Raw genomic sequence first — 16,423 nt, 5'->3', positions numbered from 1 at the left:
TATTTCTGATAATGGATAGAATGTTGAAGATCTTGTGTTGTTTCAAAGGTACAAATTCAACATATTTTATACAAGGTTTGTGTATGTTGAAAATTGATTACCATGATGACACACTCCTGTGGTTGAAATTTCATCCTTAAAACAGCAGTTTATGTTGATACATTTTTTCCAAATCTAATGTATTTTTCACAAAACGTTGATAATTACTCCAGGGCCAGGTATCATGCTGTCAGCATTGAAGGTTGATGACAACCGTGGAGATGTGTAAGCTAAATGTGTTTTCTATAACGCATATATGTCATCACCATACTGATTTAATTGTGCAGCTCAATTCTGATATATAGGCCCTATAGGCAATATTAGGCTAGGCCTACTAGGCTACAATGCAACATAGGCACTATAATATACAAAAATCTAGGAATTAATAGTCGATTAAATCATGCACTTCAAGTCTGACTATTGACTATTCCACGTATCAAATTCAGAATAGGGCAACAAGTGGAGTTTGGCGGAAATAATAGTGAATATGGGGAATAAATAAATAATGATGTGGGAAAAGGCATAATTGCTGAGAATCTCCATTGGAGATGTCTCAGATCATCAGGTGGATGTAGTAAATTGGTTGTCGCGTCAACTGCGCTCCCACCGCCCGCTATAATTCGCCTTTATATTCAGAACCATGGTCAGTGCCCGGTACGTTCCCCATCCGCGCGTTGCTTAGCAGGCTACTGAAAAGCGTTCTTTATTGTCTTTCATCCGACCCCACCCCTTCTCATAGCATCCTAGCAAATCCCCGGCGGTGACTGGAGAGTTAAACGCTGAAAACTCGTAGGGTAAGCAACTACACATGTATTTTGTTCGAATTCAATAGCTTTTTGTGCAGAGTTTTACCAGCCTAGGCCTACTCTCTTTCTACATCAGTCTTGGGCTTTCGTAATTCCTCTCAACTGAGATTTCCTGGTTTACATCGAGTTTCAGTATTTTTTTTCTACTCATCCCCCCCTCCCCCTCTAGCGTTGCCAATGCAACACAGATAGCAGCTGTCTCTGAACACTGTCGTTCTTGGAAAACCTGTGGCACTGAGTGTCTTTTTGGTCTCCGCTTTCTCACTCTGTCTAGATAGTCTCCATCCAAGACCACCAACATGTTGGACCCATCTTCCAGTGAGGAGGAAGCGGATGAGATGGTAGAAGAAGAACGCAAAGAGGTGTCGGCACCAAATACCGGGGGCGCACGGGTGTCACCCAGCCGGACAACCGAGAGTTCTGGTGGGCTCCAGCCCTCGAGCCGGGGAAGCAGTGCTCGCCCATCCAGCCCCAGCCCCTCGGTGGCCAGCGATAAGGAGAAAGATGATCTGGAAAAGATGCAGAGGGAGGAGGAAGAGCGAAAGAAGAGGCTCCAGCTCTATGTCTTTGTAATGCGCTGCATTGCCTACCCTTTTAATGCCAAGCAACCGACCGACATGGCCAGACGACAGCAGAAGGTAAGACCACTGTAAATAATAAACACACAACAGTGACTACATACTTTTTACAAGTAATTAAAATATATCCTATACTGTAGTATATCATGAAACTAGTTGCCTGTCTTCTGGCATGGGATTAATGGTAGGGTAGTCATTATTAGAAGGGAACCACCCATGCATAATGTTAACTAATAGAGCATTGATGATGGGATGGAATTTGAGTACAGCCCCCACTCTTCTGATACTGGTGTTGGAAAGAAGCAGGCCCAGTAAAGGCATATTTCAATAGCAGCAAAACTACATCAGTGACATGTCTACCAGTTGCACAGTCACATAGTTTCCTTAAAGTGCATCTCCTGTTGAAATGTAGTCTAATTCAATCACAAGGAAGTGCCATATAGCTGTAAATATAGTGGGCTTTGTGTTTGTGGGTAATTTAAAGTGCCACCTTCATCTCACCCACTGCCTGTCAGTGACTCTGCTCTGGTGCCCTGCCCATTGTAGTAGCACTTCCATAAATCTAGCCTCCAGGGAGGATAATCATCCTTCTGTTCCTACATGAATCAAGTAAAGCTTGTAAGGCTTTTGCACGAACGACCTCTAACACCAGATTAATTGCTAATTTCACAGAGTAGCATTTGTATTGTTGTCTACAGGAAATGTGCTGTAGGCCGATATTTCATCTGACAGATGAATTTTCCACTGCATTCAGTACATTATAAAATGTAGCCTAGTCATGGTCAAGAAAATTCACACACACACCTGCAGGTGGAAACCTATTGGTCATGTAGAGCTTTGATCTGAATAGTAATGTGCCCAGCTCCAGGAGATATTACAATCACATCAGCCACATTTACATACTGTATTAGCTTTACATTTTTCAGCATGAATAACATTGTCCATCTCCCAAATAATTAAAATGTATAGACTGGCTTCATTCAAGTAGATGTTTTTGCTAAAAGTAACATATTATTTCCTCCTCTCAAAGCCCTTAAACTTAAAATGAGTAACATGTCCATCTAAAATCCCAGCCAGTGGGCAGCATATGAGGCCATTTTTAATACATGCAGATTGAATCAGATTTTTTTTAACGCAGCGGCCATTGTGGTGACAGCAAAAGGTCAGAGCAGTGATGACATCCATCTGGATATCTCCATATTTTTTTTTAATGGTGAAGTCAGAGATAGACTTAATAAATCTAATCAAATAACATTTTATTGGTCATATACACATGGTTAGCCTATGTCATTGCGAGTGTAGCAAAATGCTTGTACTTCTAGTTCTGACGCAGTAATATCGCACAGTAATCTAACAATTCTACAACAACTATCTAATACACACCAATCTAAGTAAAGGGATGGAATAAGAATATATACATATAAATATATGGATGAGCGATGACCGAGTGGCATAGGCAAGATGCAATAGATGGTATAAAATACAGTATATAAACTCAGCAAAAAAAGAAACGTCCCTTTTTCAGGACCCTGTCTTTCAAAGATAATTCGTAAAAATCCAAATAACTTCATATCTTCATTGTAAAGGGTTTAAACACAGTTTCCCATGCTTGTTCAATGAACCATAAACAATTAATGAACATGCACCTGTGGAATGGTCGTTAAGACACTAATAGCTTACAGACTGTAGGCAATTAAGGTCACAGTTATGAAAACTTAGGACACTAAAGAGGCCTTTCTACTGACTCTGAAAGATGCCCAGGGTCCCTGCTCATCTGCGTGAACGTGCCTTAGGCATGTTGCAAGGAGGCATGAGGACTGCAGATATGGCCAGCACTACAGGGAGACAGGACGGACAGCTGATCGTCCTCGCAGTGGCAGACCACATGTAACAACAGCTGCACAGGTACAGGTTGGCAACAACAACTGCCTGAGTTACACCAGGAATGCACAATCCCTCCATCAGTGCTCAGACTGTCCGCAATAGGCTGAGAGAGGCTGGACTGAGGGCTTGTAGGCCTGTTGTTAGGCAGGTCCTCACCAGACATCATCGGCAACAACGTCGCCTATGGGCACAAACCCACTGTCGCTGGACCAGACAGGACTGGCAAAAAGTGCTCTTCACTGACAAGTCGCAGTTTTGTCTCACCAGGGGTGATGGTCGGATTTGCGTTACGTCGAAGGAAAGAGCAATACACTGAGGCCTGTACTCTGGAGCTGGATCGATTTGGAGGTGGAGGGTCCGTCATGGTCTGGGGTGGTGTGTCACAGCATCATCGGACTGAGCTTGTTGTCATTGCAGGCAATCTCAACGCTGTGTGTAACAGGGAAGACATCCTCCTCCTTCATGTGGTACCCTTCCTGCAGGCTCATCCTGACATGACCCTCCAGCATGACAATGCCACCAACCATACTGCTCGTAGGGACCTGTTGGATCGGAATTGTCCGGGAACTTGCAGGTGCCTTGTTGGAAGAGTGGGGTAACATCTTACAGTAAAAACTTGCAGATCTGGTGCTGTCCATGAGGAGGAGATGCACTGTAGTACTTAATGCAGCTGGTGGCCACACCAGCTACTGACTGTTACTTTTGATTTTGACCCCCCCCCCCATACACATATTTGCACATGTTAAGTTTGCTGAAAATAAACGCAGTTGACAGTGAGAAGACATTTCTTTTTTTGCTGAGTTTACATATGAGATGAGTAATGCAAGATATGTAAACATTTTTAAAGTGACTAATGATCCATTTAGTGGCCAATGATTTCAAGTCTGTATGTAGGTAGCAGTCTCTCTGTGTTATTGATGGCTATTCAACAGTCTGATGGTCTTGAGATAGAAGCTGTTTTTTAGTCTCTAGGTCCCAGCTTTGATGCACCTGTACTGTCCTCGCCTACTGGATGGTAGCGGGGTGATTAGGCAGTGGCTCGGGTGGTTGTTGTCCTTGGCGTTGGGTGCTGTAGGTGTCCTGGAGGGCAGGTAGTTTGCCCCCGATGATGCGTTGTGCAGACCGGACCACCTTCTGCAGAGCCTTGCGGTTGTGGGCGGTGATATAGCCCTACAGGATGCTTTCAATTAAGCATCTGTAAAGGTTTGTGATGGTTTTAGGTGACAAGCCACATTTGTTCAGCGTCCTGAGGTTGAAGAGGCGCTGTTGCGTCTTCTCCACCACACTGTCTGTGTGGGTGGACCATTTCAGTTTGTCCGTAATGTGTATGCCGAGGAACTTAACTTTTCTACCTTCTCCACTGCTGTCCCGTCAATGTGGATAGGGGGGTGCTCCCTCTGCTGTTTCCTGAAGTCCACGATAATCTCCTTTGTTTTGTTGACATTGAGTGCGAGGTTGTTTTCCTGACACCACACTCCGAGTGCCCTCACCTCCTCCCTGTAGGCTGTCTCGTTGTTGTTGGTAATCAAGCCCACTACTGTTGTGTCGTGTTCAAACCTGATGATTGAGTTGGAGGAGTGCATGGCCATTCAATCATGGGTGAACAGGGAATACAGGAGGGGGCTCAGCACGCAATCTTGTGGGGCCCCAGTGTTTAGATGTTGTTTCCTACCTTCACGACCAGGGAGCGACCTGGCAGTGTGATGGTGAATGCATCTTCTGTGGACCTATTGGGGCGGTATACAAATTGAAGTGGGTCTAGGGTGGCAGGTAAGTTGATATGATCCTTGACTAGTCTAGGGTGGCAGGTAAGGTGATATGATCCTTGACTAGTTTCTCAAAGCACTTCATGATGATAGAAGTGAGTGCTACGGGGCGATAGTCATTTATTTCAGTTACCTTTGCCTTCTTGGTTACAGGAACAATGGTAGCCATCTTGAAGCATGTGGGAACAGCATACTGGGATAGTGAGAGATTGAATATGCCCGTAACCACACCAGCCAGCTGGTCTACGCATGCTCTAAGGACGCGGCAAGGGATGCCTTCTGGGCCGGCAGCCTTGCGAGGGTTAACACGTTTAAATGTCTTACTCACGTCGGCCACGGAGAAGGAGAGGCAGGGCCCGCTGTCCTTGGTAGCGGGCCGTGTCGGTGGCACTGTGTTATCCTCAAAGCGGGTAAAGAAGGTGTTTAGTTTGTCTGGAAGCAAGATGTCGGTGTCCGTGATGTGGCTGGTTTTCTTTTTGTAGTCCATGATTGCCTGTAGACCCTGCCACATACGTCTCATGTCTGAGCCGTTGAATTGCGACTCCACTTTGTCCCTATACCGACATTTTGCTTGTTTGATTGCCTTGCGGAGGGAATAACTACACTGTTTGTATTCGGCCATATTCCCAGTCATCTTTCCATGGTTAAATCCGGTCGTCACGCTTTCAGTTTTGCCAAATGCTGCCATCTATCCACGGTTTCTGGTTAGTGTAGGTTTTAATAGTCACAGTAGGTACAACATCTCCAATGCACTTCCTTATAAACTCACTCACTGAATCAGCGTATAAATCAATATTATTCTCTGAGGCTGCCCGGAACATTTCCCAGTCTGCGTGATCAAAACAATCTTGAAGCTTGGATTTCGATTGGTCAGACTAGCATTGAATAGTTCTTGTCACGGGTACATCCTGTTTGAGTTTCTGCCTATAGAACTGGAGGAGCTAAATGGAATCATGGTCAGATTTACTGAAGTGAGGGTGTGGGAGGGCCTTGTATGCATCACGGAAGCTAGAGTAGCAGTGATCCAGTGTATTGGCCGCACGAGTGCTACAATCATTATGCTGATAGAATTTAGCTAGTCTTGTTCTCAAATTTGCTTTGTTAAAATCCCCAGCTATAATAAATGCAGCCTCCGGATATATGGTTTCCAGTTTGCATAGAGTCCAGTGAAGTTCCTTGAGGGCCGTCGGGCTATCGGCTTGAGGGGGGATATACACATCTGTGACAACAATCGGCAAGAATTTTCTTGGGAGATAATATGGTCTGCATTTTATTGTGAGGAATTCTGGGTCAGGTGAACAAATGGACTTGAGTTTATGGATGTTGTTACGATTACACCATGAGTTGTTAATCTTCCCAGAAGGATGTTTATTTCTGTCGGCGCGACGCATAAAGAATTCCGGTGGCTGTACCAACTACGACAACATATCCTGAGAGAGCCATGTTTCCATGAAAGGGAGTATGTTACAATCCCTGATTTCTCTCTGAAAGGTAACCCTTGCCCTGATTTTGTCTACCTTAATATCTAGAGACTGGACTTTGGTGAGTAATATACTCGGAAGAGGTTAGCGGTGTGTGTAACAGTATAGCTTCCGTCCCTCTCCTCGCCCCAACCTGGGCTTGAACCAGGGACCCTCTGCGCACATCAACAACTGACACCCCACGAAGCATCGTTACCCATCGCGCCACAAAAGCCGCGGCTTTTGTGGCGCAAGGGGAACAACCACTTCAGGTCTCAGAGCGAGTGACATCACTGATTGAAACGCTATTAGCGCACACCACCGCTAACTAACTAGCCATTTCACATAGTTACACTCACCCCCCTTTTGACCTCCTCCTTTTCCGCAGCAACCAATGATCCGGGTCAACAGCATCAATGTAACAGTGTAGGTTCCGTCCCTCTCTTCGCCCCAACCTGGGCTCGAACCAGGGATCCTTGCACACATCAACAACTGACACCCACGAAGCATCGTTACCCATCGCGCCACAAAAGCCGCGGCCCTTGCAACGCAAGGGGAACAACCACTTCAGGTCTCAGAGCGAGTGACGTCACTGATTGAAATGCTATTAGCGCGCACCACCGCTAACTAACTAGCCATTTCACATCGGTTACATGTGCACGCCTCCGAAGTCTGACCAGGAAGCCGCTCCGTCTACCTCTTCTGCGGCGACGTTGTTTTGGGTCGGCCTCTGGGATTAGATGAAATGCCCTGGGTGGTGGTGCGAACAAAGGATCCGCTTCGGGAAAGTTATATTCCTGGTCATAATGTTGGTAACTTGATGTCACTCTGATATCCAATAGTTATTCCCGGCTGTATGTAATAACACTTAAGATTTTCTGGGCTAACAATGTAAGAAATAATACATAAAAAAACAAAATACTGCATAGTTTCTAAAGGACTAGAAGCTAGGCAACCCTCTCTATCGGCGCCATCTTGCTACTCTATCATGCTACAGACTATTACAGGAAGATTTTCTGAGGTTTCTTTACCTCGGAGTGACCTGTTATCTGATCCACTTAATATGAAGGTGTTTCCTTTTTGTTCTTCATGGAATAGAATTATATTATTCCTCCTAGCCTATACTAGGCTTCCACAATTAATGGACTCGGCTTACGCTGATGGTTAGTGATGACAAGTATGAGTAGGCCTATTTATTATCGTTGTCGTAAGGGCATCTTGTGTCAGTATATTAGGGATGGGCAACCCGGTGCTTGGATGGCAGAGTGTCTGCTGGTTTTTGTTACTACCTTCAAACTGGCCATTATGAGATTTCCATGACAGGGGGTAGAGAAAACCAGCAGATACTGGGGCTCCTGAGATTACAGTTGTCCATCCGGAATACTCCAAGGAAGGCTTTGCAGGTGCTGATTTCTCATGGTGACAACATGTTATGATCCTTTTCTCACATGATGAAATACACCAGACAATTTGGCATTCTTTAGTGAGTCTCATGAAACATACACCATGCAGTCTGATGGGTGGTTCTTGTTAGCAGACATTTTGTGGAGATGAGTGGCGAGGGTTCACTCTCCTGGGATAAGTTGTCAAACTGGTTAGTCTTGCTCCATTTAGAAACTATCTTTGTCACATTACAATAACGACTAATGTTGAGTGAATGGATGCATGGTGGCCCATGTCAAACAGTGGCCCACCATAAAATAGAGGGCACTTAATTACTGCTCTTGATCCTTTACTTGATGAGCTGACGATTGTACCATATCTGGGGTGTGACCTTGTCCTGTCTGACCCATTAAAGTCATGCTGAGCTGATCTTTTAAATGCTACTGTAGGAGATAGCCATAGACTTACAGTTTTTTCCCTAATGGTAGTTGGCATTGGCTCGTGAAACTTCCTCTAACTTCCTTCACACTGGACACAGAGAGAAACATGGTATCCACAAGTTCATCTTACTCTGGGGAAGTACAGTGCCTTCAGAAAGTATTCACACTCCTTGACTATTTCCACATTTTGTTGCGTTACAGCCTGCATTTAAATGAATTCAATTGAGATTTTGTGTCACTGGCCTACACACAATACCCCATAATGTCACAGTGGAATTATGTTTTTACAACATTTTACAAATTCATTACAAATTAAAGCTGAAATGTCTTGAGTCAATTAGTATTCATCCCCTTTGTTATGGCAAGCCTAAATACGTTCAGAAGTCAAAATTTGCTTAAAAAGTCACATAATAAATTGCATGGACTCACTCTGTGTGCAATAATAGTGTTTAACATGATTTTTGAATGACTACCTCATCTCTGTACCCCACACACAATTATCTGCGCAGTCCCTCAGTCGAACAGTGAATTTCAAATACAGATTCAACCACAAAGTCCAAGGAGGTCTTCCAATGCCTTCCAAAGCAGGGCACCTATTGATGGATGGGTAAAAATAAAAAAGCTGACATTGAATATCCCTTTGAGCATGGTGAAGTTATTAATTACACTTTGGATGGTGTATCAATACACCCAGTCACTACAAAGATACAGGCGTCCTTCTGAACTTAGTTGCCGGAGAGGAAGGATACCGCTCAGGAATTTCACCACAAGGCCAATGGTGACTTTAAAACAGATACAGCGTTTAATAGCTGTGATAGGAGAAAACTGAGGATGGATCAACAACATTATAGTTACTCCACAATACTAACTTAATTGAGAGAATGAAAAGAAAGAAGCACATACATAATAACAAAATATTCCAAAACATGCATCCTGTTTGCAACAAGGCACTAAATTAATACTGCAAAAAAATGGCAAAGCAATTTACTTTTTGTCCTGAAAAGAAAGTGTTATGTTTGGGGCAAATACAACACATTACTGAGTACCACTCTCCATATTTTCAAGCTTAGTGGTGGCTGCATAATGTTATGGGTATGCTTGTAATCGTTAAGGACTGGGGAGTTTTTCAAGATAAAAAATAAGTGGAATGGAGCTAAGCACAGCAAAATCCTAGAGGAAAACCTAGTTCAGTCTGCTTTCCACCAGACACTGGGAGATTAATTCACCTTTCAGCAGGACAATAACCTGAAACACAAGGCCAAATATACACTGGAGTTGCTTACATAGACAACATTAATGTTTCTGAGACTTACCCAGAAAGACTCACATCTGTAATCACTGACAAAGGTGAATCTAACATGTATTGACTCAGGGCTGTGAATACTTATGTAAATGAGATGTTTCTGTATTTCATTTTCAATAAATTTGCAATCATTTCTCAAAACATGTTTTCACTTTGTCATTATGGAGTATTGTGTGTAGATGGGTGAAGAAAAAATATTTAATCAATTTTGAATTCATGCTGTAACACAACAACAGGTGGAATAAGACAAAGGGTATGAATACTTTCTGAACACACTGTAGATAAAGGGCCTCATTGCCAAAATCACGAAGTATCCCTTTAAAATTAATCTCACAATACCCTCTTACATTCCACATTATGAAAAACAGCTAAAGGCACATCTAAGGTCTTTGTTGGATCGGTCTCAGAAAAACGTTATTTCTCCTAGACTAATTTGCATCTTTATCTGGTTTGTTTTCATGCAATCTTTGGGGTTTGCTCCATTAGACCATTATGGGGGGTGTAGGCTCACCTTTCTCTCTCATCGTTTACTGTTATTGTGTACACAGACAGTTACGTCACATGTCAGTATATGTGATTGCTATTGTCTGCTCTCAAGTCCCACCCTGAGCAGATTGAATGGAATCTAAGCTAGAAACAAGACAGTTCATTTGCCTTCTCTCTTTAGGGTTCTCAGGGGACCTAGCTTGAGATAGTCTGTGAATGTAAGCCTTGCTGTGGTTCTCAGTTTGAAACAGTATGTGTGTTTGCTTGTGTGTTAAGGTCACACACACTCAGTAAGTGAGCAACAGTAGAGAAGACTCCCTCATTGTGAGTTTGGGCTTAGCCTTTACTATCACTTGAACCTGATTGGCTAGCTCAGACTGAGAAAAGTGTATCTTTATCATTACAATGTCTTCTCACTCTCATAATTCTCTCACATGGATGTAGATCTCTATCTCCCCTCTCATATTCCCTGTATTCTTCACTCCTTTCTGTCTGATTGTATCTCCTCCCTTCCTCCTATTCTCTGTCTCAGGCCCCCCCTTCTCCTTTCCTGCCTCTCTCTCTTTTCCTATCTCTTCCTCTCGCTCGCTCGCTCTCTCTCTGTCTTTCAGTGAGCCTTCAGCCTGGAATTGGAGCTAATTTCCTCCCAGCAGTCGATATACCTCAAAGGCCTCTATGACAGTGATTGTATCCGTCATCAAGTTCTTTACTCAATGTTTCGGCTGGATGCTTGTCCATATGACTCCTTTTCTCACTTTCCCTCAAATACCACAGTGAAAATGTGGACTTATTAAAATGAGAAAATTAGCAGCTGTTGTGTTAGTGGGGGCTATATTGCTTAGGCAATAACAAACATCTTGGCCTTTTTAGATATGAAGTGATTTTCATAGTGATATATTATTTGAAACCTGTTTCCTGAAAACATGTTTTCTAATTAAACAGGAGCCTGGGAAGGCCAATGATCTAAAATGAAATATGTTAACTAGCTCCGTTGTTTCAACCACTTCTCAAAAATATTGTATGCCATACCAATTGTTGAAAACACAGGCAACATTTGAACGCAGAAGGCGCTGCAGTATGGTAACAACCTCCTGCTCCCTATTGTCTTTTATTTATTCCCCATTCTCTCCTAAGCCTTACTAAGATTATTACACAAAGGTGAGGCTGAGGCGGTACAGTAACACAATCAGGCCATCTGTCCTCTTTTCCACCCCATAGGCCTGGATGAAACCAGTCCAACACCTCTGCACCGCAACCCTGCTTTTCTCCTCTCCTCTGCTCCTCTCCTCCCCTCCTCTACCATTCCCTCACTCCATCTCCCCTTCTCTCCTTCACTCTTCTTTACCTCTCCTCTACCATTCCCCCACTTTTCTCCTTGCTTTTCTCCTCTGCTTTTCCTCTACCCTGCTCCTTGCCTTCTGCGTATCTCCCCCATCCCTTTGTTCTGCTTATCTTCACTGCTCATCACCCCTGCTTCTCACATCCACTTTCCTCTTCCATCTCTCTGTTGCTCCTTTCCCCAAATTCTATTCCCCATCTCCCTTCTCTCTTTAGAAGCCTCCAGAGTGGCAGGGCTTTGGATACAAATCTGTCAGAGTAACAGATACACAGGGTTACACACAACAAGGATTCCCTTTTAACATTTTCACCTCTTTGATGAGCCCGACACCTTTGTCCATGGATACTTACTCTGTCTGCTTTAATAAGCAATATGTCTTTGTCTCCGCTCAGCCACCTACTCTGAGGTGTATGAGACAGGTAACGGGACAGAGTTACAACCTCCCCTCCTCTCGTGTTAAGTGGGATACTGCCTCGGTGAAGAGAAAGTCTGCTGCTTTGCTCTACTCGGTGTCATGACGTGGCCCTTTCTGGGTATAGATCGTGGCATCTCTCACTCACTCACTCACTCACTCACTCACTCACTCACTCACTCACTCACTCACTCACTCACTCACTCACTCACTCACTCACTCACTCACTCACTCACTCACTCACTCACTCAGGTTCTGTTATCTCAGGCTGTAAATTCCTGGCGGAGACTCTCCCCCTGGCCATGCAGAAAGAGACACATAGAGAGAATAAAGGATTTCACATGGCAAACTCATAAATCCCCAAATGGGGATTTGACCCAAAATGTCCAGTTGTGGGAATGGTCCGTGGACACTTAAGGGACGGGTATGACAAAACCTTTTAATGTGAAAGACTTGTATTCCCTTTAAAGTTTTTAACGAAGTCATTGGCCCGCCCCCGTGAGCACAGACATCATCTGGCATCATGGCACAGCCCTTTTCTACTGTTATGAATAAAACCTGAGGAAATGCTCTTCAGACCACAAAAACCTCAGCGTAAGCTAAGGGTGCAATGGTTGTTGAATTCCTAACCATACCACGTGGAGTATTGCCTACACGGTGGGAAATGGTTAAACTCTGAGACTATCGATCCCTACAGAATAAGAGCACATCTTAGATAATAATTACTAGTCTGCAGCTAGAAATTATGTCAAATTGGGATGCGAAGACCGACAACCGCCAAAACATCTATTCTATGAGAACATTTCTGAATGGTACTCTGAAGTATCCATTCTAACCACGAAAGACTTTGATCTTCAGGGAAGCAGAGAGAGAGACTCAGATGAACTCTCCAACAGAAGGACTGACGATTCCAACAGAGATCACGATGACACACTGGGCATAAATATATATTTATTGCAATTATTCCCGAATGAGTTCATGTGCAAAGGATTAGCATTTCAATTAATATAATTATCAACAATTGATCAACAATTTACGACGTTTGGAATGAGACTAACGTGAGGTAAAGAATAATTCATTAATTAGAAGACTAATTGATCAGATATTAAAATATCTGAAGAGTTATATTAGGAAAATTATAACTTTGTAATCTGAAGATTTTCCTTGGTGCCCCGACTTCCTAGTTAATTACATTTACGTGATTAATTGAATCACGTAATAATAATTACAGAGAATTGATTTGATAAAATAAAAGTCTTCACTTTAACGACATCGGTATTTGTCTGAGTTCAGAGGAACGCAGCAGTATGAGTTCTATTATCTCTTCACCATCCAAAGCTAGACCAATAAAACTACAGAGATGAGGGATAAAGGGGGGTCTTTTTCATTTAGCATTAGCACAGGCGCCTCTACATTGACAGCTAACTGTGATGCAAATATGCTCAGCTACTCCCTGTACTGATGGAGGGAAATAGAGGTGCAATGATGGAGGAGTGATACAGAGGATAGATTTAGTAGTCCTGCTTCAAAATTGGCAATGAAATGTATTCTTTTGGAGAGAAATAATGGCTTTTATGGCTTTCTTAGACACCAGAAGTGAGTAGTGTACAGTTGGCTACATGAGAGTTTCAGAAATGTATCAAATCTATACTTGTATTTGACATGAAAATATGAGAATAGCTCATTTATGTACATTGTGTATACAACACCAGGCAATAATGGAACAGAATCTTTGAGTTATGTCATCAAAGGCAGACCTTGCATGTTTTAGTGAGTAAACACACAGTCCAGGGCCATTCTCTTGTGTGATATGGAAATCTAGCGTATGGTTTCGTGTGCAATGGAAGGGTCACGGCGCTCACGTTCTCCTTGCACTCTAACAGCTTTGTGTTGCAAAACTGGTTCAATAGTTCCCTGCTTAATTCATGATGACATGGTGTAAGCACCTAATGATGCCATGTCAGGTTTCCTACTGTGCAGCCAGTCCATGAGTACTGTATCCTCGCCAGGGTCTGTACACACATTTAACGCATGCACACCCACATGTGCGCAGGCACATGTACACAACGCACATGTACAATGCACCCACACATACTACACACATGCACTACACTTCCTGTCTTGGACACATACACTTATACAGACACATGGTAGTAAGAGTAATCAGTGCAGTCAGTCGCTGTGAACACTCGAACACAAAGCCTGATCAATTATAGCTGTAATGGTGGGTGCCTGCGACACCCACAGAACGGGTATGTCAAGACCAAAGGCGCACGTTATTAGCCTAACCCCCCACCACAAGCTCAGATGTTGCAGACGTATAGCTGTGTTTTATTATTCTAAAATGTTACACTATGTGCCGTGCTATTCCGTGCTGTATGTTGTTTGTATTGTTGAATGCCATTTTCAAACGGTGTGTTTTCTGTTGGTGGTGCTTGATTTATCTGCGAAGGCGTTTCTTGTGTTTCCACACTTCAATGTCTCACTGTACAGATGGATTACGGTAGTGGAGGTGGCTTGAGCTGTTTAATGTAGGCAATCTGTTCCGTTTTCACTGTCTCTCATAGTTTGGAGACTCCCTCCAACACCGCTATTTTTGGGACATTATCCTTATTCTAACAGTGGGAGCTGAGAGGTAAAATCCTCCATTCCCAGAAACAGCACCTGAGGATAGTAGGGGACTATTGTGTTAGACCAAGCCTAATGGCCAAGAGAGAGCTGGGTTGGACCTGGGGGTGAGGCAATGGCTCACTGGTAATGGACCATAGATTGACGCCCCACTGGCCCAAAGCACTCTGGAGAAAGAGAGCTGTGATCAGAGTGGCGCTGTGGGTATTCGGGTTGCCCGTTCCAATACTACTTACAATGCATCCTTCCTGCCTCCCAGTCCCTACCTCAAAGTAATCATTGATCAGACTGGATTGGTTAAAGCTATGATGTGGAACCGTTGATTTCTCCTATCTCATTAGATCAGTGATCACTTCAAGGAAGGGAAGAAGCTAGAATGATGGTTACAAGTGCTCCCTCTACAGAGGGCTTGGCTAGAATAAACCAATCTAATGTTCCTAGCCACAACCCAGTCTTTATGATCGTTCGATTCAGCAGCAATTTGCTCTCATTGTGGAAGGGCAATTCCACAGAATTTGTGTTTGTATTTATTATGGATCCCTATTAGCCAAGGCAGCAGCTATATTACATTAAATCAAATCAAATTGTATTGGTCACATACACGTGATTAGCAGATGTTACTGCGGGTGTAGCGAAATGCTTGTGCTTCTAGCTCCGACAGTGCAGTAATACAGTGCCTTGCGAAAGTATTCGGCCCCCTTGAACTTTTCGACCTTTTGCCACATTTCAGGCTTCAAACATAAAGATATAAAACTGTAATTTTTTGTGAAGAATCAACAACAAGTGGGACACAATCATGAAGTGGAACGAAATTTATTGGATATTTCAAACTTTTTTAACAAATAAAAAACTGAAAAATTGGCCGTGCAAAATTATTCAGCCCCTTTACTTTCAGTGCAGCAAACTCTCTCCAGAAGTTCAGTGAGGATCTCTGAATGATCCAATGTTGACCTAAATGACTAATGATGATAAATAGAATCCACCTGTGTGTAATCAAGTCTCCGTATAAATGCACCTGCTCTGTGATAGTCTCAGAGGTCTGTTTAAAGCGCAGAGAGCATCATGAAGAACAAGAAACACACCAGGCAGGTCCAAGATACTGTTGTGGAGAAGTTTAAAGCCGGATTTGGATACAAAAAGATTTCCCAAGCTTTAAACATCCCAAGGAGCACTGTGCAAGCGATAATATTGAAATGGAAGGAGTATCAGACCACTGCAAATCTACGAAGACCCGGCCGTCCCTCTAAACTTTCAGCTCATACAAGGAGAAGACTGATCAGAGATGCAGCCAAGAGGCCCATGATCACTCTGGATGAACTGCAGAGATCTACAGCTGAGGTGGGAGACTCTGTCCATAGGACAACAATCAGTCGTATACTGCACAAATCTGGCCTTTATAGAAGAGTGGCAAGAAGAAAGCCATTTCTTAAAGATAGCCATAAAAAGTGTCGTTTAAAGTTTGCCACTAGCCACCTGGGAGACACACCAAACATGTGGAAGAAGGTGCTCTGGTCAGATGAAACCAAAATCGAACTTTTTGGCAACAATGCAAAACGTTATGTTTGGCGTAAAAGCAACACAGCTCATCACCCTGAACACACCATCCCCACTGTCAAACATGGTGGTGGCAGCATCATGGTTTGGGCCTGCTTTTCTTCAGCAGGGGCAGGGAAGATGGTTAAAATTGATGGGAAGATGGATGGAGCCAAATACAGGACCATTCTGGAAGAAAACCTGATGGAGTCTGCAAAAGACCTGAGACTGGGACGGAGATTTGTCTTCCAACAAGACAATGATCCAAAACATAAAGCAAATTCTACAATGGAATGGTTCACAAATAAACATATCCAGGTGTTAGAATGGCCAAGTCAAAGTCCAGACCTGAATCCAATCGAGAAT

General features: G+C 43.4%; 1 protein-coding gene across 3 annotated transcripts in view; it reads left to right on the top strand.

The window, feature by feature from the left end:
• Positions 1–687: 687 nt before the first annotated feature.
• cadpsa (Ca2+-dependent activator protein for secretion a) overlaps positions 688–16,423 on the top strand; it is a 153,164-nt gene continuing 137,428 nt past the window's right edge. For all 3 annotated transcript variants that reach the window (XM_014133443.3, XM_014133441.3, XM_082959316.1), the window contains exon 1: positions 688–1,483. In XM_014133443.3, coding sequence (XP_013988918.2) covers positions 1,145–1,483 — 339 coding nt within the window. In that variant the 5' untranslated portion in view covers positions 688–1,144. The remainder of the gene's footprint in view (positions 1,484–16,423) is intronic.

This window comes from Salmo salar, chromosome 12 (genome assembly GCF_965601325.2).
Source record: "Salmo salar chromosome 12, fSalSal1, whole genome shotgun sequence".
NCBI classification, from domain to species: domain Eukaryota; kingdom Metazoa; phylum Chordata; class Actinopteri; order Salmoniformes; family Salmonidae; genus Salmo; species Salmo salar.
The sequence above is the reverse complement of the archived record's forward strand: the minus strand, read 5'-3'. Positions and strand labels throughout refer to the sequence as shown.